We start from the raw sequence: 25957 nt of genomic DNA, 5'->3' as shown, positions 1-25957 counted from the left end.
TATTCCAAAAGATGTTGCTCTTCCTGACATGAAGAGTTCATTCCGTGTAGTTAGAGCAGATCCAACACAGCAGGCTGCCCTATACAGAAATCCTTCGACTGAAAAAAACAAGGAAGGGCAGAATTCAGCTGTGGGTCAACTCAGACCAGCAGGCCCCATTTCACCCTGTAAGCTGAAACAACTAAGAAAACCAACATACGACATGGAACCCCAGCTCAAGCCGCTGGACAGCAGAGGGAGGATGGCAGGGACCCTGGAGAGGCTGCAGATGAAGCAAGCCCCCTGCTCCCGGCTGCTGGCTGGAAAGGGGCCCATATGAGGAGGGCTGGGGCCGCCCAGACCGTGCACAGCCACAGAAGAATGCAAGTTCTAACTGGAAGCTGCTGCTCGGATGGATGATGAAACACCACTCTAACCTAAGCCAGTATTTTCTACCATCCGTTAGCAAATTTAGAAAAAAAAAAAAAAACACACATAAAGTTGGTTTTTCAAATGCAGCCTATTTAAAACTGTCTCTGACTAAAACAGGCAAGCAGTGGACTTCAGGTAATTCCCATTACACATAACTTTTTCCCAAAGGTAGAAAGAAATTTGTATCTTTAGGGACAAACATTTCAAATCACAGAGAACTTACTTATATCACAGGCTACTGTGCAGCGACGGTATTTACAAGACCAGACTCTGAGATACAGGTGTATAAAGGAACAAGAGAAATCACTATCTAAAGAGCACCTCAGGAAAACGCCAGTGTCCCTCTGAGGAAGGATACTAAAGCTTCTATCTGTGATTTCTAAGTGCCACAAATTAATTCTCAGGTCATCTGCAGAAAGATACGTTTCATGATCACTATTTACTGAAATGGAATTTATATGATATGTGTGAGCATTTGCAAAAATTCGCCGTGGACTCGCTTCTACCATAAGATCCATGGGCTTCAATATTGGGACCTAAAAATGGAAGGAAATAGGAATTCAAAACAAAGATCACAGCAGCATATAATTAGAACACTTACAGTAGATAACGAAAGAGGACAAGTTTATATTCACGGCTAATAATTCTGTTCAGGCAATACCCCCAAATAACCAATTAGCAGAGTTATGAAAACACGCTACAAAATGGAATACTGTCTACTCCAAGTCTTCCCTCTTGCTTCCATTACCGAGGTCGACATACTCCTGCTGAAGAAAGGAAGATCAGCTGGCACGGTAACAAGCTGCCCAGGCACCAAGGCCTGCGGCTCCCTCTCCCATGCGTCCTCTGGTGGCCACACTGAGACACTGGACAGCAAAGTCTTCCTGGTGGCTCAGCTGGGCCCCTCCCTTTGTCCTCTCCTTGCTGCTACATGCACAAACCTCCTCTCACTGCACCAGGACTATGCTTCTTGGTGCAAACCCCACAAGCCTCCACCGTCTCCAGGGACTGGCAGGGTGCACAGGAGGGTGCTGGGGAGCTGAGGATGTTCCATTTCTTGATCTGGGGCTGACTACATGGGCATGTCCAGTCTACAAACATTCATGGAGCGGGTCACTTATAGGGCAGACGTATTATTTGGAGGTATGTATTATTCATTACACTTCATCTGAGGTTAAAACAAAAAGTAAAAGGTACCTCCTGCACCCATCTCTGTCGAGTGCTGTGGTCAGGGAGGCTTCTAGGAAAGCCCAATTCACACTGCAATGGAAAGGGCAGAGAGGAGAAGGGTGCTGGCCGGAGGCCGCCTGAGGTCAGAGGTGAGAGCTCAGGTGTGAGGAACAGCATCACACACAAAAAAAGGACAAAGGTCTGCATCTCCCTCACACCCAGCTGGAAGAAAAACATCAGCTTTAAAATCAAAACAAAAAATTAATGAGAGTATTTTTTTGTTATTCTTGTAATTAGAAACCAAAAGGGAGAGCCTTGAAAGCTTAGGGAAAAAAAAATCTCTCAACTGAGTCTTGTCTGGCCAAATTCTGTAAAAAACGAACGTGGAAAAGTGTGTGTAGTGAGACTTCCCTATTTTAACCCAGTTAGTGCTGACCACAGCCTTGGATTCTCTAGATCAAGAAGAGTCAGTTCAACAAAGTTCAGGCTTAAAAAACACACACCTGCCACAATCCTCTAACAAATCTCCCATTAATCAAAACACGTGATAGCTGCAATACTTACAAAGATTCCTTCTTTTATTTAAAAAAATTTTAATTTACATATAAAATAATTTGTTTTCATTTTTAGAGATGGGGTCTGGCTATGTTGCCCAGGCTGGTCTTGAACTCCTGGGCTCAAGTGATCCTCCCATCTCAGTCTCCCAAAGTGCTGGGATTACAGGTATGAGCCACCGTGCCTGGCCAAGATTTCTTCTTTTAATTATATCCCTTTTCTGGCACTAAAATAATTTAAGAGCAACAATTTAAAAATAGCAACATTTCTGACTCTTACCCAGTTAGGCTCCGATACATAAATAGTCCATTCTGAACTGTTAGAGAGGTACAATCTCAAATACTGACCTAAGTCATTGTACAGAATTACCTGTCTGTGGTCTCTTCCCCATGCACTGACTAATGAAATAACTACACTTCTCACACGCCTTCCGTAGGGCCACCAATTATACCCGTTTTATTTAGGCTAAACCCACAAAAGCAGCCTTGAATAAAACCAAGACTGGGCCTAGAAAAGGCCTACTGTTTTCCCAAAATGAGCCTGGGAGCTCATGGGTTGTGGCAGGGTCTGATCGGGAGGAACAGGGGTTTCTGAGGGTGGGGTGTGCACAGGTGCCTGGGTGGGAGGTGGTGTTGGCTGCAGAAGAGATGGACGAGACTGGAGGGGGTCAAGTGCCCACCCCCGGGGGTCCCATCACACTTCTACTTTAGAGTCAGCAGTTTCATGATGAAGGAACTGCACAACTCGTGTTACTGTCACTAAAAGTGATTTACACTAATTCACGGATGCAAAGGCAGCGGCACTGTGTATCAGACACCACCACCATTTTGGATCGAAACATCTTGGCTCACATTAGGACCCTATAAACTACATTTTCAGCATATGCCACAGCCTTTCTCACTTTGATGAGCTCATAGGAAACAGGGTGATAACATCGATGTGAGAAGTCTGAGGACACTCCTCCTGGGAAATTGGGGAATGCACGACCCCAGGTGCACCCACCCCGCACGGCAAAGCTGGAGAAATGGCATCAGAACAGACCCAGCGTCACTCCCAGGGGCACGTGTGTTAGGCAAAGGCTTCTGCAGTATAGCGTCCTTCTCTGTAGCACTTCAAAGGCTAATGTGGAATGGGCTCACTCACTCGGTCTTCACTTGATAAACAATAGCGTAACGGGCTGAAATCTCATTAAAAACCAGCCACCCAACCCAACCAACTCAACCAGCCACACCCACCCCCCGCAACCAAACCACCCAACCAAATAACCAACCAACCAACCAACCAACCGTTTTCAAATCTAGTAATGGCACTCCCTTGGGACCAGGCACGGTTTCCTTCCAGGGGACACACCTCTGCACAGGTGCTGGATTCTCACCAAGACACACCTGGGCTTGAGTCCAGTTTGCCGGCCACCCTTCACCATGTTCCATCTAATTTAAGACACATATCAGTCGTACGTAGCACCAGGCCAATTATAAGACATTGAGGTTTTAAGTTTTACCCGATTTCACAAATGTTAAAATGTGAAAAAATCTAGGCATTGGAATTGACGAAATATGGTCATTTCATACTGCATGAGGTGGGGGGGGTAGGGGGCGCCAACAATGGAGCAAATAACTTAACAATTAAAAAAGTAACGATGCTCATGGATGGACAGGTGAAGAGTTCTGAACTGTCAGCATCTGCCTAAGCCAACTCCAAAGAAATGCCATGAGAACATCCTGAATGCATCCTGATGGCCCACAGCTTATCTTTCGATCTGCAGCCTGTGCTGTTTCACCGGCGAAGTGTTCGGAATTCCATCTGAACTTCACCCTGCCAGGTGCTGTTCCGAACCTTCAGAGAGATGGGTGGCTGGTACGTCCACCAAGATTTCTGCTGTACAATTGGATGTGAGTTTTCCCCTTAGTATTGCAGTATTGTCTAAGGACCACATGTGACTTTTTGCCTTTGTGAAAATAGGAGAAAGACCTTGCTCTAAACACACACTCATGAGCGCAAATGACTTTCATGACTCAGGAGGCGGACCTCACAGTGTTCCACCGAGCAGGACTCTCCAAACGGCAGACATAAACGTTTATTCTTAATGTCTGAATGGCAGTGGATAAAGAAAAGGCAATGTATACCCGTAGTGCAGTGATTCTAAATGGGTCTCGAAGTCTTCCATCTTCGTCCTTCAGGTTATAACCTTCTGCTCTTTTATCCCGTTCACTTATTTTCCATAATTTTATAGTTTTATCTGAAAATAAAAACCTCATTCTCCATATGAAAAGAAAAACTGTAACATGCATCACTACTGTTTGAGCATTATATTAGAAAGCGGTGTGGCCCTATGTCGGTTTATAAGCTATGGGGTCTTTGAACACGAGTATTTCCAATTGGAGGTGTTTTGCACAGTAAACAAAGATGTGGAGACGTGCAGAGTAACATCCTAATAACGTGCATGTGTGGTTTTTGTTGCATACTTTGAATTTTCAACCTATCACTTGCTACCTTAGATAAATTACCCTCCCCCCAAAATTTAAAGCAGGAATAACTTCTAAAATAAAAAGGAATCTACACACACAGAAAATTAAAAATAAAACACTAAATCAGCCACTTAGAAAACAATTCTTACCATTTGTAGAGAGTAGAAAATGAGCAGCATTCTGTTGTGGTAACCACCTAATTTTATTAATTTTTTCCTCAATTTCTAGACTTTTCAAATAGTCAAACTCTGGTTCATGACTTTGAAAAGTGCTGTAAACATTATATTCTCCCCTAGAATGAGGGCGGCTTTTGTTCTGCAAAGAAACATGAAAGCTGTTTTAATGAACAAAGCACAGTGCAGAGAAAATTTCTGTACTATAAATTTGAATATCAAATGACCATATATATTTTTTAAAGCTAAAAAATCCTGGCTTAAAAAAAATCTCTAACAGATGAAACTCAGAATCAATGTTTTGGGGAAAAAAAACAAAAAAGAAAGAACTTGATTTCCAACTCTTCCATTCCACTTCTAGGTATGCATCGGCAGCAGGGTCTGCCGAATGCAGCCTGCCGTTTTAAGGCAAGTGTTAGTGGAACAGTCAGGCCCACGTGTGCACATACTGTGTCTGGCTGCTTCTGCACCATCTGGGTAGAGGTAAGTGGTTGTGAAAAGGCCGCATGAGCTACAGAGGCAAAAATGTTTGCAATCTGGCCCTGGAGAGAAAGCGTCTGCAGAGTCTGCTCTACAGGAGAGCCGGCACGGGCCCGAGGAGCGTGACACAGCGATGTGGCGGCTCCAACACAGTGGTAGTGAACCAGATGCCACACGCATGCCAACCAGAGGAGAAGGGCACCAGTAAGCCACAGAGCCATGCAGGCTGAGATAAATGAGCCAGCACAGACAACGGCACAGTGCTGCCCAAGTGAAGCAGGCCGCACAGGCGCCCAGAGTGAGGCGCTGCTTACATATGTACAGAACAATTCTGTTACAGAAGTAGAGAAACATGCTTGGGAAGATAGATACCATCTCTGAAATCATAAGCAACTCTGGGAAGGTAGAGAGAGGGAGAAGGAAAAAGACAGGGAGGAAAGTAGCAGGATGAAACGCGGAGGGGACAACAGGAGCATCTTCGGTATCCTGAGCACTCTCTTTCCTTTGACGAAGGGATAATCTCTGGGTAGTGGGTTTGCAGGTGCATCTATATTAACCTCTGAATCTTCTGCACACCCTAAATGAAATTTTCTATTAAGTATTAAATATTTCATAATTCAAAATCAAGGACGCCAGTATTTTCATTCTTGCTCTATAACCAGTATCTAATATCTTAGGTGTTTAACATTTTAGTACATGTGCTAAAGAAACAGAACTAAACGAACTTTGAGGTCTAGACAGATGTTCCTTTATATTTCCAATCTGATCAAGTATCAGGAGAAGACATCCCAAGGAGCTCCCCACACCTCTCCGCTGCACCGAGTCCGACGTGCAGGGCACTCCTCCACTGAAGCCTCTGTGGGCAGGAGCCGAGCGCCTCGCCGCCGACTGCCCCGCATGTGCGGCACAGGGCAGATGTTGAAACTGCTCTCCTTTGACCCTCTCCTACCCCTCTACAAAATAGCACAGCCCCTCAACAGACGGTTCTATCGCAAGGGAGAAAAATGGAACAGAATTATTTAAAAAGAAAAATCTGTATAACTAAATTAGTCCTATGCCCAAGACATTCATCTATCAAGAAAAAACAGCAGAATATAAGCAAAAAAATAAAATGTCCAAGTCAAAGTGCTGCCTGCGCCACCCTTTCTCCCAGGAGCCAGAACAAGAATGGTCCCTGGGCTGCAGGCTTGTCTCTCTGCCATGAACCGGTTCCAACTCCCATCCCAGACACCCAAAACCCAAGCAACCCCTCAGCCTCCTCCAACACTCCGAGATCTCATGGAGAGCCGTCCTGCTAGGGAAAGGAACTCTAAAGGAAGCCTCGGCGGGGACAGAGACAGGAGAGTAGGGGAGTAACACACAGGAAGAGGAGGAGGAAGCAAGCACCTTCTCTTTTTGGACATGCTGATTTCTGACTTAACCTGATTCCTGGGGACTAGAGCTGAGCCTGGAGGGCAGGGAGTTGCACAGCCACATCCATAAATTCTGTGTGCCTTAGTTTTACCAGCTGGGCTTTCCTGTAAGACTTAATCTGCACAGAAAAATAAGAAAAGCTTGAAACTCAAGGTGCTGACTATGCTCCCTACTCATCTTCTGCACAGCCAGGGCTTCCTGACAAGCTTCTATGGGCCTGACTCCTGAATCTCAGGCCCTGCACCTTCCACCATCTGCTGGGGCACTCACTAGCCTTCCGAATCCCCCATGCTCCTTTGATTCTAAGGTGCGCAGGTGGACACCTCTGAACCTTGCTGCAGCTTCTAACTGGGAGCTGGGGTCGCTTACTGGGCAGCAGCTTCATCCTCCTGGCGGCTGCAACACCATCCGCGGCCTCTCTGACCACGGATGAAAACGTGCACTGCCACCCTCACCCACACAGAAACACAGGACCACAGTCAGGGTCACACATGGCAACCAGCGAAATATTCTAAAAACAGATGGAACATGAAGGTCTTTCAGATGTTAACCAAAATATGAAGGAAAAGAAAGAAAACTGCCTGGGGTTTACCAAGTTGCAGTTGACTGGGTTTATTAAAGAACTTTAGTAGGGACTTGCTCCTGTGTAAATCTGTCACTCACATAACAACTTAATACATCTTAAATAAGCACTTAAAACTCTACAATACCCAACATATTTTAGAACAAGATGCTTGACTTTTATCATGGTCTGCTTTATATTTGAGACTATTATTTTTGGGGTTAAGCAATGATTCACAAAAACAAGAGAAATTCCATTTTCTATCCTAAAATCTGTTAGGCAGGGATGAGGTATTTTCCCTAAGGCTGTCGCTACAAGGACAGACTTTTTAAAGAAGCTAAAAGTGAAGTTTTGCAGTACGATAACCATGACTCAGCAATTTGTTAAAAAGTCCTCCTGCTGGTCAGGCGTGGTGGTCCATGCCTGCAACCCCAGTACTTTGGGAGGCCGAGGTGGGTGGATCACCTGAGGTCAGGAGTTCGAGACCAACCTGGCCAACACGGTGAAACCCCATCTCTACTAAAAATGCAAAAATTAGCCGGGCGTGGTGGTGCGTGCCTATAATCCCAGCTACTCGGAAGGCTGAGGCAGGGAGAACCACTTAAACCCGGGAGACGGAGGTTGCAGTGAGCCGAGATCATGCCATTGCACTCCAGTTTGGGCGACAGAGCAAGATTCCATCTCAAAAAAACAAAAACTCCTCCCACTTTAAAAGTATTATTTAAACACCACAACCCACTTTTACTTCTGTTGAAAAAGGTAAGGTGTATGGTTCTTTTTTTTTTTTTTGAGATGAAGTCTCGCTCTTGTTGCCCAGGCTGGAGTGCAATGGTGCAATCTCGACTCACTGCAACCTCCGCCTCCCAGGTTCAAGTGATTTTCCTGCCTCAGCCTCCCGAGTAGCTGGGATTACAGGCATGCACCATCACGCCCAGCTAATTTTGTATTTTTCATGGAGACAGGGTTTCTCCATGTTGGTCAGGCTAGTCTCGAACTCCCGACCTCAGGTGATCGGCCCACCTCGGCCTTCTAAAGTGCTGGAATTACAGGCGTGAGCCACTGCGCCTGGCCAAGGTATATGGTTCTTAAGTAGCATTGTGTGATATTCTACTTCTGAGATAAAAATACAAAATTATAAATATATCAAACTGTGAAGATTTAGAAAGACTGATAATATACTTACTATTCACAAAAGGATTTCTTACCATCCCAAATCAGAGAAAACAGGAATTATAAAAATCTTTAACTACCTGGACATAATCAAAATTAAAGCTGTAACAGATATGTTTTGATAATGAAATTGGTTAGCACCTGTCAATTTTCCCCATGTGGCCCAGGGACAGTCATCCTCCAGGCTCCCCTTCCTGGGGGCAGGGCCAGCGCTTCCTGCGTACAGATCTGCAGAGTGGGGAACTAGGGCCCACCAGCCTCTAAACCAAAGTTCACCACGCAAATTTAGAGACCAGACTTTGGAGATGATAAACTGTCCCTTTCATCTGTTAGGAAATTCAAGAGACAGGAAGGGCAAGGGACAGTATTTACACTTTGTTAAGGAAAAGGCAGGACAAATATTTCAGACTCCAGGCATGGCTGCACTGAGCCAAGGTTTCTGCCCGGCATCCTTGCCTACCAAATCATGATCTCGCTTCCTTTATCACTGCTCATTAGGACCTCTGACAAGGCTCCAGAAAGAAGAGGGAGGGGGCTGGCAAGGCATCAGTGAAAAGGAAGTGCCGTGATCTGGAAGCCAGTGTTTGTTTATGAGCTGTGGGCTCCTCCAAGGCCACACTCTGAAGGTTCCCTTCCCTCTGGACAGGTGAAGCCTTCAAGGGGGCATGGAGGAGTGAGTGCTGCTCACCTCTCCTTGAAGGGAAGACAGAATTCACATCCCTGCCAGACTTCTCTGCAGGAAGTGCTGAGAAAGCGGCTCACAGCACTGCCCTACAGAACGCTCTTCTCCCTCACGGCAGGGCAGGACGGCGGGGCTGGGCCAGAACCCGCACAGGCGAATAAAGGGATTTTCAGAGACAGCCGCCTGAGTTCCTATGGAATGAAAGCACACAAATGCCCCTCACCACCACCCTGCATCCTTCAGGGGGTCCCAGCGGAATCTCCTCCCTACTCGGAAGACAAAGGCCTTGGAGACTTCACCGGGGCTCAGCCGCTGAAGCCAGAACTTAGAGAATTTCTGAAAGGAGACTCTGTGTGGCTAATGGGATGGAACTGAATCTTAATGAAATGAGACAATGAGAAAATAATTTTGCTTCCTCCCTTCTAAGTTATATGCGAAAGGTTGGATAATTGCATTTGGTTTGTGGACTGAAAATTACTGACCTCTTGTTCACGCTGAAAAATAACAACTCTGCCGCCCTTGTCTCCTGTTGCAAGAAGATCTCCAGAGTAATTAAACTCGACGGTGGAAATGACGTCCGCTGCCAACAAAATACAGAAGCGATTTACCAGATGCGGTTTTGGGGAGGAGTCACGATACCAAAAAACTAATAAAAAGGATCAAAAGAAAGATAATCATACACAACGTTCTCCCAGAATAAAGCAGAATTGTCATGGCAAACTTGTAATTGCCAAGCGGCCACTCCTTGGTTCTGGTGCAGAGAACCTGCCGGCACAGGTGAATGGGTGAGTTTTACTCCACCTCCACGCCTCGGCCCCCGGTGCACCAGGATTTATCTAGACTGCGTTGTCTTGATACAAGGATAAAGGGTAGAAATTTAGAAAATTCATTTTTAAAAGAAAAAAATGGAAAAAAATGGGTCCTGAAGAATGTTGCCTAACTTTATAATGCATACCTAATGTTAACTTTTACAATAAATCTGATTCTTATACAATAGTAATAAAAATGTTGTAACATTCTGTGCTTTGTTGGCTTCTGTACAATGTAATATTCTAGACAGTAGAGGTTCCATGTCACTGTCTGGATACAGTTACCACCATTGATAATGATGACATCATTACCAAGTGAGACAACTGTCAGGGAGGCCTTGAGATCTCTGACACCACCACAAAGACCCCAGACACCAGCTCAACAGAGGCCAAGACCCTGGGGCAGAAGAAACACCACCACTAAGCAGTGCAGAAGTCCTCAGGTGTCCTAAGGCTAACCCTTAGGGTTGGGAGGGGAGCGCCTGGATTTATGACAGACATTAAAAAAAAATCCCAGGTCTGTCACTTGCACAAAGATTTTATATTTTCAGGGAGCAGTTCCATGATGGACTCTGGAGGAAGCTGGCTTCTCTGCAGTGCTGCTATGTCGTGTGTGGACTGACGAGGATAAGGCCTGGTGTGGTCTCCTGAGGGCCCTGCCGGAGCTTGTCCTATGGTCACAGCGGGACTCTTCGCCTTACCCTGCAGTGTGGGGGAGTCTCAGGAACAGCTAGAACACTACAAGCTCACCCCCCTGCTGGGCACCAACTCAAGGGCTCACCCAGGGCTCATGGTATCTTTAAAGTAGGAAGTAAAAAACCACTAAATGGCTATTGTAAACAACCTACTTACTAATATATGGGCCCTAAAGTTGAAGTAACTCCAAGAGCTCCCCCTAAAAGTGGCTCTACTAGAACGCAAGTCTGAAAGGTCTGCAGAGGCGTTTAATCGTGTTAGTGAAGGATTTCCACCAACATCTACACAGCGAGCTCCTGCGGCTGGCACTGTTCACCGGCTTCACGTGGGAATCCCTGGCCTGGGATTTCTTTCTTTTTAAAAACCTTCAGACTTTGGAAGAAGGATTAGGTTGCTTCTTAGAAGTGTCACTATTAAATTACTGAAAATAACCTACTTGCTTAAATGAAACTAAAATACTATGTATCGGATTAAAAAGGTCTACATCTATGTCATTTATACCCAGAGGGTGTATAAAATTACATAATTAATGGTATTCTAGCTCTGTCAGTGATTTTCAAACTTAATTAAAATGGACTGAGTCTTTGAAAAGAGAAACTCCTGTAACTGTCGGTGCTGAGAAATTTCATTAAGCTACGCAAACATGCGTGAACCTAAAGTTAGAAATACTGCAGCGCTTAATCTCTAAACCCAAACTAAATACACAAAATTACAAAACCAACATTTAAATTATCAATATCAAATTAACCTGACAGAGATAGTTTTTAATAACCAGACTGATGCTGAAAGCATAAATATGGTATTAAAGACACCAAGTACATTTTGGTTTTTTTTTGAGACAGGCAGTGCAGTGGCTCGATCTTGGCTCATCGCAACCTCCATCTCCAGGGTACACGTGATTCTCATGTATCAGCCTCCTGAGTCACTAGGATTACTTGTGTGCGCCACCACACCCAGCTAATTTTTTTATTTTTAGTAGAGACGGGGTTTTGCCATGTTGACCAGACTTGTCTCCAATTCCTGGCCTCACGTGATCGGCCCGCCTCAGTCTCAAGTGATCAACTTGCCTCAGTGTCCCAAAGTTGAGTTAGGTATTTTAAAACTACCATAAACTTCACCATGGCTGCATTCTGCCTCCATTTCCCTGCTGGGGTAGGGGTAGCTTCTGCCCACAATACAGCCTGGCACCTCCTGGCAGTCCCGGGGAGGCATCGGGTCTCTTCTCAGCCAGATGGGCTCCACTGCGATGTCACAATGCACCTGCCGTGGCACTGCTGCCGGCTGGCTGTGCAATCCTCACCCAACATCCGGGTCACATCAAATCCGCAAGCCACCCCGAGTCCTCTCAGACTCCCCCTCCGTCAAACACGGTAGGCCACGTGTGTGTGTTCATCTCCTTTACCCTCCCACCCCCGCCCAGGTGTCAGAAGAAAGCAGAAAAAGCATCTATGTGAGCAGCTTCAACAAACGTGGGGACAGCAAGGGGCTGGCAGAAAGATGCAGAAAGTCTTTCCGCAGCTGCTTTCCCCAGGTCGCCCCCCATTCACCCTGACAGGTGGGAGCACATAGCTACTCCAGTTTCTTGTTCCTCAGACACTGGCTACCAGCCACTTCCCCAGGGTGCCCTCCGAAATACTCCAGCCCAGGGGAAAGGGCCTCAGTATTTGAACACTGGGGTTTCACAAGGACATGGCCAACCACAGTGAAGCCACCAGCTGAAAAGCTCACGCCCACAGCAACAGCAGCCTCCCCCCGCTCAGAAACAACCAACAGCCACGGCCTGCAGAGCCTCAAGAAGTCACCAAAACAAAGGCAGGTGGAGCCGGACCCAGGGGCTCAGGCCTGTAATCCCAGCACTCTGGGAGGCTGAGGTGGGTGGATCACCTGAGGTCAGGAGTTCAAGACCACCCTGGCCAACACTGCAAAGCCCCATCTCTAACCACTGTATTCCAGCCTGGGTAACAGAGCAAGATTCCATCTCAGTAAAAGATAACAAAAAACAAAAGCAAGGATGGAATCTGAACAAAAAGAGATGGGAAAGCCCAATTCATGTTCTGGGGAGCTGTTAACTACTACCAGACATTGCAGTTCCAGTGCTTGGCTGAGTGCTTCCTAGGAGCCAGGTGCTCTTGTAACCACATGTGAGCCCTGCACTAACCTAATCAGGCCTGCTAGGAGCCCCAGGAAGCAGGGCTATCATCAACCCCGCCTGACAGAGAGGAGGGATGCTGGATGTGGGACCCTGTGCGTCCGAGGCGGCAAACCCCTGCTGGTTGAGTGGGGAGAACACCCGGGCTGGTGTCTCAGGACACCCAGCGGGGCCCCCAGGAAAGGAATAATATGCTTGAGAAGGAAATGGGAGGAAAAAGTGAAATCCAAAGGGCAACAGTAATAACAAAACCTTCAGATCTCCTCCAAAGGGCAGAGCAGAAAGAAAGGAGATGCACAACATGAAGGGTAAGACAGCCAGAGGACCCGTTTCGGTGCCACCTCCCAGCGGACGAGCTCTAGAAACACAACAGAGAGGGCAAGGGAGAAGCACCCAAGGCCCTTCCCAGGCCCAGAAGGCCCCTTCCCAGGCTCAGAAGGGCCATTCCCAGGCTCAGAAGGGCCATTCCCAGGCTCAGAAGGCCCCATTCCCAGGCCCAGAAGGCCCCTTCCCAGGCTCAGAAGGCCCCATTCCCAGGCTCAGAAGGGCCCCTTCCCAGGCTCAGAAGGGCCATTCCCAGGCTCAGAAGGGCCCCTTCCCAGGCTCAGAAGGGCCATTCCCAGGCTCAGAAGGGCCCCTTCCCAGGCCCAGAAGGCCCCATTCCCAGGCTCAGAAGGCCCCATTCCCAGGCTCAGAAGGCCCCATTCCCAGGCCCAGAAGGCCCCTTCCCAGGCTCAGAAGGCCCCATTCCCAGGCTCAGAAGGGCCCCTTCCCAGGCTCAGAAGGGCCATTCCCAGGCTCAGAAGGGCCCCTTCCCAGGCTCAGAAGGGCCCCTTCCCAGGCTCAGAAGGCCCCATTCCCAGGCTCAGAAGGCCCCATTCCCAGGCTCAGAAGGCCCCATTCCCAGGCCCAGAAGGCCCCTTCCCAGGCTCAGAAGGCCCCATTCCCAGGCTCAGAAGGCCCCATTCCCAGGCTCAGAAGGGCCCCTTCCCAGGCTCAGAAGGCCCCATTCCCAGGCTCAGAAGGCCCCATTCCCAGGCTCAGAAGGGCCCCTTCCCAGGCTCAGAAGGGCCCTTCCCAGGCTCAGAAGGCCCCATTCCCAGGCTCAGAAGGGCCCCTTCCCAGGCTCAGAAGGCCCCATTCCCAGGCTCAGAAGGGCCCCTTCCCAGGCTCAGAAGGGCCCCTTCCCAGGCTCAGAAGGGCCATTCCCAGGCTCAGAAGGGCCCCATTCCCAGGCTCAGAAGGGCCATTCCCAGGCTCAGAAGGCCCCATTCCCAGGCTCAGAAGAGCCCCATTCCCAGGCTCAGAAGGCCCCATTCCCAGGCTCAGAAGGGCCCCATTCCCAGGCTCAGAAGGCCCCATTCCCAGGCTCAGAAGGGTCCATTCCCAGGCTCAGAAGGGCCCCATTCCCAGGCTCAGAAGGGCCATTCCCAGGCTCAGAAGGCCCCATTCCCAGGCTCAGAAGAGCCCCATTCCCAGGCTCAGAAGGGCCATTCCCAGGCTCAGAAGGGCCCCATTCCCAGGCTCAGAAGGCCCCATTCCCAGGCTCAGAAGAGCCCCATTCCCAGGCTCAGAAGGCCCCATTCCCAGGCTCAGAAGGGCCCCATTCCCAGGCTCAGAAGGCCCCATTCCCAGGCTCAGAAGGCCCCATTCCCAGGCTCAGAAGAGCCCCATTCCCAGGCTCAGAAGGCCCCATTCCCAGGCTCAGAAGGGCCCCATTCCCAGGCTCAGAAGGGCCCCATTCCCAGGCTCAGAAGGGCCCCATTCCCAGGCTCAGAAGGCCCATTCCCAGGCTCAGAAGGGTCCATTCCCAGGCTCAGAAGGCCCCTTCCCAGGCTCAGAAGGCCCCGTTCCCAGGCTCAGAAGGCCCCATTCCCAGGCTCAGAAGGGCCCCATTCCCAGGCTCAGAAGGCCCCATTCCCAGGCTCAGAAGGGTCCATTCCCAGGCTCAGAAGGGCCCCATTCCCAGGCTCAGAAGGGTCCATTCCCAGGCTCAGAAGGCCCCTTCCCAGGCTCAGAAGGCCCCTTCCCAGGCTCAGAAGGCCCCTTCCCAGGCTCAGAAGGCCCCATTCCCAGGCTCAGAAGGGCCATTCCCAGGCTCAGAAGGGCCCCATTCCCAGGCTCAGAAGGCCCCATTCCCAGGCTCAGAAGGCCCCATTCCCAGGCTCAGAAGGGCCCCTTCCCAGGCTCAGAAGGGCCCCATTCCCAGGCTCAGAAGGCCCCATTCCCAGGCTCAGAAGGGCCATTCCCAGGCTCAGAAGGCCCCATTCCCAGGCTCAGAAGGGCCATTCCCAGGCTCAGAAGGCCCCATTCCCAGGCTCAGAAGGGCCCCATTCCCAGGCTCAGAAGGCCCCATTCCCAGGCTCAGAAGGCCCCATTCCCAGGCTCAGAAGAGCCCCATTCCCAGGCTCAGAAGGCCCCATTCCCAGGCTCAGAAGGGCCCCATTCCCAGGCTCAGAAGGGCCCCATTCCCAGGCTCAGAAGGGTCCATTCCCAGGCTCAGAAGGCCCCTTCCCAGGCTCAGAAGGCCCCATTCCCAGGCTCAGAAGGGCCCCATTCCCAGGCTCAGAAGGCCCCATTCCCAGGCTCAGAAGGGTCCATTCCCAGGCTCAGAAGGGCCCCATTCCCAGGCTCAGAAGGGTCCATTCCCAGGCTCAGAAGGCCCCTTCCCAGGCTCAGAAGGCCCCTTCCCAGGCTCAGAAGGCCCCATTCCCAGGCTCAGAAGGCCCCATTCCCAGGCTCAGAAGGGCCATTCCCAGGCTCAGAAGGGCCCCATTCCCAGGCTCAGAAGGCCCCATTCCCAGGCTCAGAAGGCCCCATTCCCAGGCTCAGAAGGGCCCCTTCCCAGGCTCAGAAGGGCCCCATTCCCAGGCTCAGAAGGCCCCATTCCCAGGCTCAGAAGGGCCATTCCCAGGCTCAGAAGGCCCCATTCCCAGGCTCAGAAGGGCCATTCCCAGGCTCAGAAGGGCCATTCCCAGCCTCAGAAGGGCCCCATTCCCAGGCTCAGAAGGCCCCTTCCCAGGCTCAGAAGGGCCCCATTCCCAGGCTCAGAAGCCCGGCATGGCTGGCAGCAGACCCAGGCCATGCGCATCTCAACACCAGGACAAACAGGAGATTCTAAACATTTCCAGAGCAAATGAACAGGCCACCTAGAGAGGGAGTCAGATGGCATCACACAGGTTGCAGGAAACATGGGTGGTTTGCAACCACCCTCAAAATTCTGGGAGAAGACAATTTTCAACCCAAAATGCTAGACCTAGTCAAGTTTTCGATCAAATCTGAAGGAGGAATAAAAACGTTTTTGAATACGCAAAGAGCCAAACCAAACAAACATGTTCTCAGGAAACTGCTGCGAGAGCCAATTTGGCAAAATGAGAGAAAAAGCCAAGAGAAAGATCAGGGATCTGACTTCCAAAAAATGGTGAGGCGAATCTCAGGACATGAGCCAGGCGGCCAGCCTGGCTGGCCTCAGAGTGGCCGTCCAGGCGCAGGAGACTGGTCTGGGGACAAGAAGAGCTGAGAGCTGATCTGACGTGTTGGTATTTGATAGACCTGTTGAAGTGTTTGCTAACAAAACAAACAAAAACAAAAAACAAACAAATGCACTAAAGACAGATAACTAAGCATATGAGAAAATCAGGCAATCATTAGCTCTAGGAAAGTGAAAACTTGTATGAAAAAGAAAAGGCATAGTTCAATAATACACAATATTTACCTGTTAACAAAATACTATGTAACAAAAACTTGCAATAGATTTCTTTCAACCTCTTTATTTGCGGGGAGTGGGGGCACACGTGGGCTGAAGATAGTATCAGTGAAAAGCGGAATCATCAGTTGCCACACAGGAGGTTGGCACTTATAGTTCGAAATCACGGAATGAAAAGTGAGCAGTCGCAGCACGGGAGACAGAACCAGGGCAGCCTCACGTGGCAGGAGAGGAAGGGCAAGTGACGAGGAGGTCCCAGGTTTAAAGGCCATCTGGGTGCCATGAGGAAGCAGACTAGGAGCTGTGGATGGGGAAGGGGAAGTGGAGTCAGTGGGATCTGTAAAAGATGGCCTAGAAGTCACAACCACATGCCCCAGGGAGAGTCGGGCCCTGGTGGCCGGGAGGGAGGCGCAGAGCACAGCTGGGAGCTGCTGTGAGAATGGAGAGGGCAGGTGTGGGGGGCAGAGCACAGCCCCTCAGGCTGCAGTTTCCATGAGGCATGAGGGAGGGTCATCCGCTAGGAGTGAAAGAGAGGGGACATGGGTGATGTCGGGAGCCTACGGCGGAAGTCCCCTCAGAAGAGAGAAGAGTGACGAGTCTTGAGAAATGCAGACCTGCCTCGCAGTATCCACGCCCACTTCAGACCTGAGGCCAGCAGCTTATCTTTTTAAGCTGATCCTACATCTGAGTGGCTCTAAACCAAGCACTGTGTGGCGGCCTCAAAACGACACAAAGCCAGTCTTCACTCGGGTTAGGCTTTAGCGAATGAAACTCTAGGCCCGTCTTCACTCGGGTTAGGCTTTGGTGAATGAAACTCTAAGGGCAAAGCCCGTCTTCACTCGGCTTAGGCTTTAGTGAATGAAACTCTAAGGGCAATACAAGACCATCAGGTACGTTCCCACGATGGCATTTCCAGCCTGCCCAGTGGCTGGGAGGAGGCAGAGGCTCAGAGGATCAGGAGGGGGAGCCTGGGCAGGGCAGGGACACCCGAGTCTGAGCCCCAGGGGAGACGATGGCATGCAGGAAGCCGGTGTGGGGAGCAGAGTCACTCCGCTGGAAGCACAGGAGACAGGAATCCAAGGGGGTGCCTGAAATCAAGATTTCCAAGGCAGTGCAGGGGGCAATGACAAGACTGTCTGGGGTCATCAGCCTTCAGGAGATCCAGAAACTGCATCCGGACAGAAACACCATGAAGGCAGACAAACAACTCCAGGGTGAGTTCTGGGGTTGAGGACAGAGGCGCCTGTCGTATTATTATTCTACTTTTCTTTTCTATGTACACCATGTCTAATTACTTCCTTTAACTGGTCTGTCAAATATGAATGCACCAGATCAGCTCTCAGATCTTCTTGTCCCCAGAGACAATGTCTCCTGACCCGTCTCCCCTGCCTGGATGGCCGTTTGGAAGCCTGCTGGCTGCATGGCTCACGTCCTGAGACTTTTCCTAATAGTTTTTGAAAACTCACTAGGTTTTTCAAAACAAAATAAAAATGTGACTATTTCACTTCTCTACTTCTCTGGATCTTCACTTCTGCCAGCCTCCGCCCACGGCACCCACCACCTCTGCTGGAGGGTTGCTGCAGCCTTCAAGGGGTTCCCCCATTTCCTCTCCTGAGCCTCAGAGCCCAATGTCCAGAAAGCAGCGGGAGGAAGCTCTTGAAAAGCATAAAGATAACATTACCAGCCTGAAAACACCCTGTCAATACCCAAATACCACAATCAGTCTATTACCAGAAAAGATACAGTCCTTAAAACTCATCACCTAAAATTACTGTCACTGTCAAAACAAAAGGGATCCATGACAGACACGACATGAAAGTTTCCCGCAGGCCCGTTGTGCTTCCCTTCTTCGGCTAGTTCTGGAGTGGTCATTTAAACACACTTCCTGGCACAGAACCACAGACCAGGTACTCCTCACGAGACCACTGCCCCTTCCCGATGGTCTTCACCTGGCCACCAGGAACTGAGGTGGCCTAGCAGCCCAAGAGGTGGTTATAAGGAAAACCAGTGCCCTACTGGAGGCACCAGCAAATCGGACCCCCAGTAAATACCCAGCCACACCAGGAGCACATTGCCAGGACGCCAGGCCCGCCCGCACTCCCTCCCTCCGGGGGCAGAGGAACTGGTGTCCACCTTCCCCAGCCGTCAGGGAAGGGCGAGTACAAGCCACCCTGCAATGTCACACTCTCATACACCGGCTGAAATGAGACTGACCTTTAAAGATATCCACGGCAGCTCTTGCAGACCGCTCCTGGAGCACACGGGTACAGCAACTCTGAAAACCATCAGGCAATATCCACTAAGGCGAAACATGCATATCTGGTGACCCAGAAACTCCACTCCAGACACACAGCCACCAGAATTACACATGTGCATCACTGAACCACTTACGAGAATGTTCACAAAAGAATCAACTTGAATGTCCGTCAACAGTAGAAAAGATGCATAAACTGTGGCATATTCATACAACGGAACACCACGCAGCAATGAAAATAATCAAATGACCACTACCTAACACCACAGGTTACTTACAGAAAGCTGAAACTGTGGAGGACTTAGGGCGCAATTCCACTTATACCACATTCAAGAACGGGTGTCCAGTGCGCGACGCCAGCTGGGGCAGCAGCTGCCCCGGAGGGAGGGAGGGAGGGAGGGCCTGGAGTCCTGGCAATGTGCTCCTGGTGCGGCTAGGTATTTACTGGGGGTCTTTGCTGGGCGACAGTCAGTACTGCATGCCTGGGATCGGTGCCTTCTGCAGGTATCCCGCACTGCAGCAAACATCCCATGGACTTCAGGCACAAGCAGCTGTCCATCTTCACTCAGACTCTCACCGCCTCTGAGCTCTGTGCCTCCGATCCGCGCACCCCTCTGACCCACGCACCCGCCCTCTCTGAAGGCTCCCTTCATCCTCTTGGTCTGAAATGTGCAATCCCTGACAGCAGCTTTCCCCAGGCCCTCTCCATGGGGGTCTCTGTTCTCTCACACCCGACTCCCTGGGGAGAGTTTCTCCTTCCTCCATTTGATGCTCCCAGACCACGGCTCCTCCCTCCTCAAAATGACTGTCTCACCTTTCCTCTCCCCTCAAACGTCCAGCGCCCCAGCCACTCACCCCACCCACTTCCTATTAATGAATCTGCTTATTTCATGAAAAACAGAAGAACCCAAAAGAGAACAGCCTTAATCTCCCTGTCAAAGACACCCCCTGCAATGGAAGAAGCCACTGCTTCCAGCAGAGACCACCTGGAGCAGGATGACACAAGCTGGGCAGCTCTCTGGACTCGTGGTCACCATACCCTCTCCTCCCAGTCCTTCATGAACTCGCTGTAGGGAGTGCTCTGCTTCCCTGACTCACCAACTTCACCCATTTCAACCCACCCCTACTCTGGCAACCAGTTCATTTCCTGCTGTTACCCACCCAATCACTTCTCTCCTCTACACGCTGCGTAGAGGCAAGGTGCTGGGCGAGGCCACTTGTTTCCTGCTCTGCGGCACCTGGCAGGGCTATGCGCACACACAACAGTCAAAACACACATCCAGCCAGAAGGTTTTTGGAAATCACAACTCCTTCACATAAAACTTCTCTGAGAATTTAGTATGTATGCAGAAAGAGGAGTAGAGCTGCTCTCCAAGGATGCGGAGTTTACTGAGGCTGCCAGGCAGTGAGCTCAACACAGGGCACTCTGGATATGACAAACTGACAGACAAGGGAAGTGGGAAATAGTCTACCTTTTCTAATGTTTTGTAGAGCCGGGGTCTCACTATGTTGTCCAGGCTGGTCACAAACTCCTGGGCTCAAGTGATCCTCCTGCCTCAGCCTCCCAAAGTACTGAATTACAGGTGTGAGCCACTGCACTCAGCTGGAAGTAAGACATTTTCTACAAGCAGACACAGATGCACACACATACACACGTTTCTGTGTCTTTTCAAAGAAACTCACCTAAAGGCAAAAAGTCCATTCTGTTCAAAAACCAGACAGAAACTAATAGAAGTGAATTATAAGCCTCTACCATATATTTAAAAAATTGGGCCGGGCGCGGTGGCTCAAGCCTGTAATCCCAGCACTTTGGGTGGCCGAGACGGGCGGATCATGAGGTCAGGAGATCGAGACCATCCTGGCTAATACGGTGAAACCCCGTCTCTACTAAAAAATACAAAAAACTAGCTGGGCAAGGTGGCGGGCGCCTGTAGTCCCAGCTACTTGGGAGGCTGAGGCAGGAGAATGGCGTAAACCCGGGGGGCGGAGCTTGCAGTGAGCTGAGATCCGGCCACTGCACTCCAGCCTGGGTGACACAGCGAGACTCCGTCTCAAAAAAAAAAAAAAAAAAAAAGAATTGGAAAACTATTTATGTCCGAGACCCAGTAAGATTCTAGAGACACTATAATCTAAAAGCATCCAAAATTGAGTTTATCCAAATTACTGACAGAGGCACGAGACAGCCAAACGCAATACGCAGGCAAGTAGGGAAAGGTCCTGGGAGAATCTCTGCCCCGCCCAAGTCATTGTGCATGGGGTGGGAGAAGTCACCTAAACAACCCACATTGAAAAATCCTGTCCCTTAACACATGCCCAGTAAGGGAAATAAATCAACGTGGAGGGGCTCAGACTAAGGGCCTGTGTGCACTGAAGAACAGGGCGGAGCCACCAGGAATACTCACCTTATGCTGGGGAGGGGCCTGGCCTCTTCAACCACTGTGTGGTGGCCTGTTATTCAATTTGTGAGGGGAAAACCTGCCTGGAGAACCCCTCTCTTTTCTGAGAGCTTTCATTTGCTTAATAAATTCTGCCCTCCTCACCCTTCAATGTGTCCGCATGCCTGATTTCTCCTGGTTGCAAGGCAAGAACCTGAATTTAGCTGACAAAAAAAAAAAAAAAAAAAAAAAAAAAAAAAAATCCTGCATCATTATGACTAGACTGGATAAAATGTGACAAAGCAGAAAATTCTGCATATTACTTTCTAGTCACTTAGGCACTAAAAAAAAAAAGTTTGTGGCAAATTATTCTAAAATGCAGAAGTCAGAAAGAACAACTGAAACTTCATTTCTCTGCTACAGGAACAAACAGTATTTTTGAAATATGAGAAGTATACCATACCCTAGGAATGCAAGGTTGGTTTAACAAAAACAAATCAACGTAACACACCATGCTAACAAAATAAAGGACAAAGTCCACATGGTCATCTCAATAAATGCAGATAAAGAATTTAACAAATCCAACACCTTTCCATGATAAAAAACACTCAATCAACTAAGAATAAAATGCAACTTCCTCAACTTGATAAAGAGTACCTACAAAACCACAGCTAACATCCCACTTAATGATGAGTCTGAATGCTTTTCCCTTGAGAGCAGGAACAAAACAAGGACGTTTGATTTGTTAACTTCCAGTAAACATTCTACTGGAAATTCTAGCTGGGGCAATTAGGCAAAGAAAAGAAATAAAAGGCATCCAGATTAAAAAGGAATAACATATCTCTATTCACAGCCAGCATTATATTGCATATAGGAAATCCTAAGGAATCTACAAACACAAAACCCATCAGAGCTAATAAACAGGTTCAGCAAGGACACAGGATGCAAGGCCAATAAAGTCAACTGCATTTCTACACCTAGCAATGAAAAATTCAGAAACAAAAGCAAGAAAACAACTCTGTTTACAATATCATCAAAAAGAATAAATACTTAGGAATAAATTTAATCAAAGAATGACAAGATTTGTACATTGAAAATTGCAAAATACTGTAGGAAAAAATCAAAGACCTGAATATACGGAAAGTTATCCTGTGTCACGATTGGAAAACTTAAGAAAATATCTCCAAACTGTTCTACAATAGTCAAGGTATTAACCCTATCAAAACCCCAGCTGCCTTTTTTTTTTTTTTTTTTTTACAAAAATTGCCAAACTAATTCTAGAATCATATGGAAGTGCAAAGGATCCAGAATAGCCAAAATGATCTTTAAAAAGAGCAGAGGTGGAAGACTGACATTTCCCGATTTCAAAACTCACCATAAAGCTATAGTAACCAAGACAGTATGGTATTGGCATGAGGACAGACATATACACCAATGGATCACAGGTCATAGTCTAGAAGGACATTTATAGTCAACTGATTTTCAACAAGTGTACCAGGACAATTAATGGGAAAAGAATACTATTTTAATAATGATGCCAGGACATCTAAATATCCACATGCAAAAGAAAAAAGCTGAACCCTTATTTACACCACATATAAAAATTATATATAAATATCATTACAATTCACTGCACATAAATTATATGTATATAATTGTACATAAATATGGATCAAAGACCTAAATGTAAGAGCTAAAGGAATAAATCTTCACAATCTTGGATTAGACAGTGGTCTCTTACATATAATACCAAAAGCACAAACTTTTGAAATAAAAAAATAAAGTGGACATCATCAAAATTAAAAATTCTTGTGCATCTAAGGACACCATGAAGAGACTGAACACACAACTCATGGAATGGGAGAAGTTGCTTGTAAACTGTGTATCTGATAAGGGACCCTGTATCCAGAATGCCTGAAGAACTCTTACAACAATAAAAAGACTGGTCCATGGTGGCTAACACCTGTAATCCCAGGAATTCAAGACCAGCCTGGGCAACAGAGCAAGACCCAATCTCTATCAAAAATTTTTAAAAAGTTAGCCAGCTGTGGTGGTGTGTATCTGCAGTCCCAGCTACTTGGGAGGCTGAGGCAGGAGGATCGTTTGAACCCAGGAGTTACAGTGAGCTATGACCGCACCACTACACTCTAGCCTGGGTGGCACAGCAAGACCCTACCTCTAAAATAAATAAATAAAATAAAAAGAGAAGCCAATTGAAAATGTAATTTTTCAAAAAAAATACATAAAAATGTCCAAATAAGTACAGGAAATGCTCAACATCATTAATCACTAGAGAAATACAAATCAAAAACACCAGATACCAGTTCACAACTATTAGGATGGCTAAAATTAGACAATAACAAGCGTAGGTGAAGATGTGAAGAAAAACTGTTCAAACACTGACGGCTGGATTTTATAAAATGTTGCAGCCACTTTGGAAAACAGTTTGGTAGTTCCTCAAAAACATTAAACACAGTTGCCATATGACCAAGCTCCATTCTATAGACCCAAGAGCACAGAAAACACATGTCTAAACAAAAACATGTACAAGAATGTCCACGGGTGCATTTGTAAGAGCCAAAAAGTCGGAAGAACCCATCAACTGATTAATGGATAAACAAAAATGGAAAACTGTTTGTCCAGGCAAGGAGGAAGGACCGACGCGTGCTGCAGGGTACACCTCGATGGCATCAGGCTGGTGGGAAGCGGCCGGCACAGAGGGCCATGACTCCATGTATAGGACATGTAGAGAACAGGCAAATCCACAGAAACAAAGTAATCAGTGGTTACCAGAGGGCGGAGCAGGGAGGGAATGGGAGGGACTGCTAGTGGGTTTCTTTGGGGGGTGATGGGAAGGTTCTAGAATTGGATAGTGCAGATGGCCATACAACTCTGAATATTCACCCACACACTTCACAAACGATGAGCTCTGCGCTCCATGAATTACAGCTCAAAAGCTGTTTTAAATAAAACTACCCCATAAAAACAAATGGATCAAGTCACTAAAAGGGCCTCACAACTTGTGAACATTCTCAAATACACTCTAAAAGTAGACTAAAGTTTTAAAAACAACCAACAAACAAAAATCTGCTATAAATTTGTTTTCCACAAATTACTAAATTCATTTTCCTACTTAAACCTAAAGGGACTTTGTTTTCTTTTTGGCTACTTTCCAATTTTTTTTTTTTTAAGAAAAAGTTGACACATAACTCATTTTTGTGATGAGGAGTACTTAACATCCACTCTTTTTATTTTTCAAGAATACATCAGCATTAACAATAGTTACTGTAAATACAGCTATTTGACTTCTCAGAAGCATATACATGAGTAAATGACATGAGAGAGAAACCGTCAATCTTTTATTATGTTTTACTGGAAAATCAGCATTTGCATCACTCTGTTATCATAAGTCTTGTCTTGTCTAACAAATTTCAGAAGACTTCAGAATTTGGGAACCATATTAAACCACTGCCATTGAAGCCTATGAAAGGTAGGACCACTCTTTTCAAGGAAAATCTGATTTACTAAGAATATTCCAGGCTATTTCCCCCATGCCATGCTGAAAAATGAGAACATCTTTATCCAAAAGGCTGTCTGACTGAATATATTTAACCTTTCTCTCAAACATATTAAGCAACTTGAATTACTACTAGGCAATTTTATGCTCAATTTCATGCTTAGAAGTTCTTTTTGCAAATAAGAACTGTGTGAGCCATGGTAGACTCAGATTTACAGGCAAATCAAAAGCACTTTATAACCAACAACAGGCCAGGGGCTCTGACACGATCACCAGCATAGTCACTTTGGAAAATTAAAAATACACTCTCCCTGACTGAGCAAAACTGGGTTCCAGCCCACCTCCGCACACTGCAGCCACTGAGTTCTATTTTTTTTTTTTTTTTTTTTTTGAGACGGAGTCTCGCTCTGTCTCCCGGGCTGGAGTGCAGTGGCCGGATCTCAGCTCACTGCAAGCTCCGCCTCCCGGGTTCCCGCCATTCTCCCGCCTCAGCCTCCCGAGTAGCTGGGACTACAGGCGCCGCCACCTCGCCCGGCTAGTTTTTTTTTTGGTATTTTTTAGTAGAGACGGGGTTTCACCGTGTTAGCCAGGATGGTCTCGATCTCCTGACCTCGTGATCCGCCCGTCTCGGCCTCCCAAAGTGCTGGGATGACAGGCTTGAGCCACGAGTTCTATTTTTTAAACTCAAATCTGACCATGCGGTTTTGCATCCTCATCTGACTGCCTCTTCGCTTTCACACCCCATCGCCCAGCCTGTTCTTCTCTCCCGTGTCAAGTCCTCCCACCCTCTCTCCCGTGTGCAGGCTCCTTCCATCCCTCATCCCTGTCCAGGCCCATCCCTCATTCACATCTGAGCTCAAGCGTTCCTTGTTCAGGGAAGCCTTTTGACTCCCAGAGTCCTCGTCTAATGGCAACAGATAACTACTTAACTGCCGAAGCCTTAGGACCCTGTGCGCTGTGGGGCAGCACCTTTACTCATGGTGCCTTCTCAAACCGCACCCGCAAAGTGAGGCTGCGGTACCCCCGGTCACTCCCTGCACGTCAGCAAAGCCTCTCTGGCATCTCCCCTGACAGATCTAGACATGCAACAACAAATACAACTATCTTTAAGAATTTCAGAGTCAAACTAGCAAGAAGGTAGTGACGAGTATTTCCCTTGCCTATACAGAAAAGATCATCACTCTGAGAACTGGTATCCAAAGGGGAAAAACATATCTCAAACTTCAGGAAAGGAACCTACCCACCATGCTAGCAAAACAAAGCTGCTCATGTTTCTCTCCCAATAACTTGTCTCTGAAATTCATCTTCTATTAGCATTTATGAGAAACACACACAACCCTGAGGTTCCTGTTTTATTTTTTGTAAAG

The 25957-nt window shown here is 47.9% G+C and overlaps 1 protein-coding gene across 9 annotated transcripts in view; it reads right to left on the bottom strand.

Moving 5' to 3' along the window:
• The window catches only part of PPP2R2D (protein phosphatase 2 regulatory subunit Bdelta), a 53880-nt gene that overhangs the window by 11310 nt on the left and 16613 nt on the right, over window positions 1-25957 (bottom strand). Inside the window, exons 3-7 of one of the 9 annotated variants that reach the window (XM_030941498.1) lie at window positions 9567-9664; window positions 4754-4919; window positions 4263-4375; window positions 3423-3566; window positions 770-947 (exon numbers count right to left, since the gene is read on the bottom strand). In XM_030941498.1, the coding sequence (XP_030797358.1) occupies window positions 770-947; window positions 3423-3566; window positions 4263-4375; window positions 4754-4919; window positions 9567-9664 (699 nt within the window). Of the gene's footprint in view, window positions 1-769; window positions 948-3422; window positions 3567-4262; window positions 4376-4753; window positions 4920-9090; window positions 9276-9566; window positions 9665-25957 lie in introns of those variants that run through there. The other 8 variants (XM_030941499.1, XM_010359865.2, XM_030941500.1 and 5 more) reach the window with 8 other exon arrangements.

The sequence above is a fragment of the Rhinopithecus roxellana genome, chromosome 11 (genome assembly GCF_007565055.1).
Source record: "Rhinopithecus roxellana isolate Shanxi Qingling chromosome 11, ASM756505v1, whole genome shotgun sequence".
Lineage (NCBI taxonomy): Eukaryota > Metazoa > Chordata > Mammalia > Primates > Cercopithecidae > Rhinopithecus > Rhinopithecus roxellana.
The sequence above is the reverse complement of the archived record's forward strand: the minus strand, read 5'-3'. Positions and strand labels throughout refer to the sequence as shown.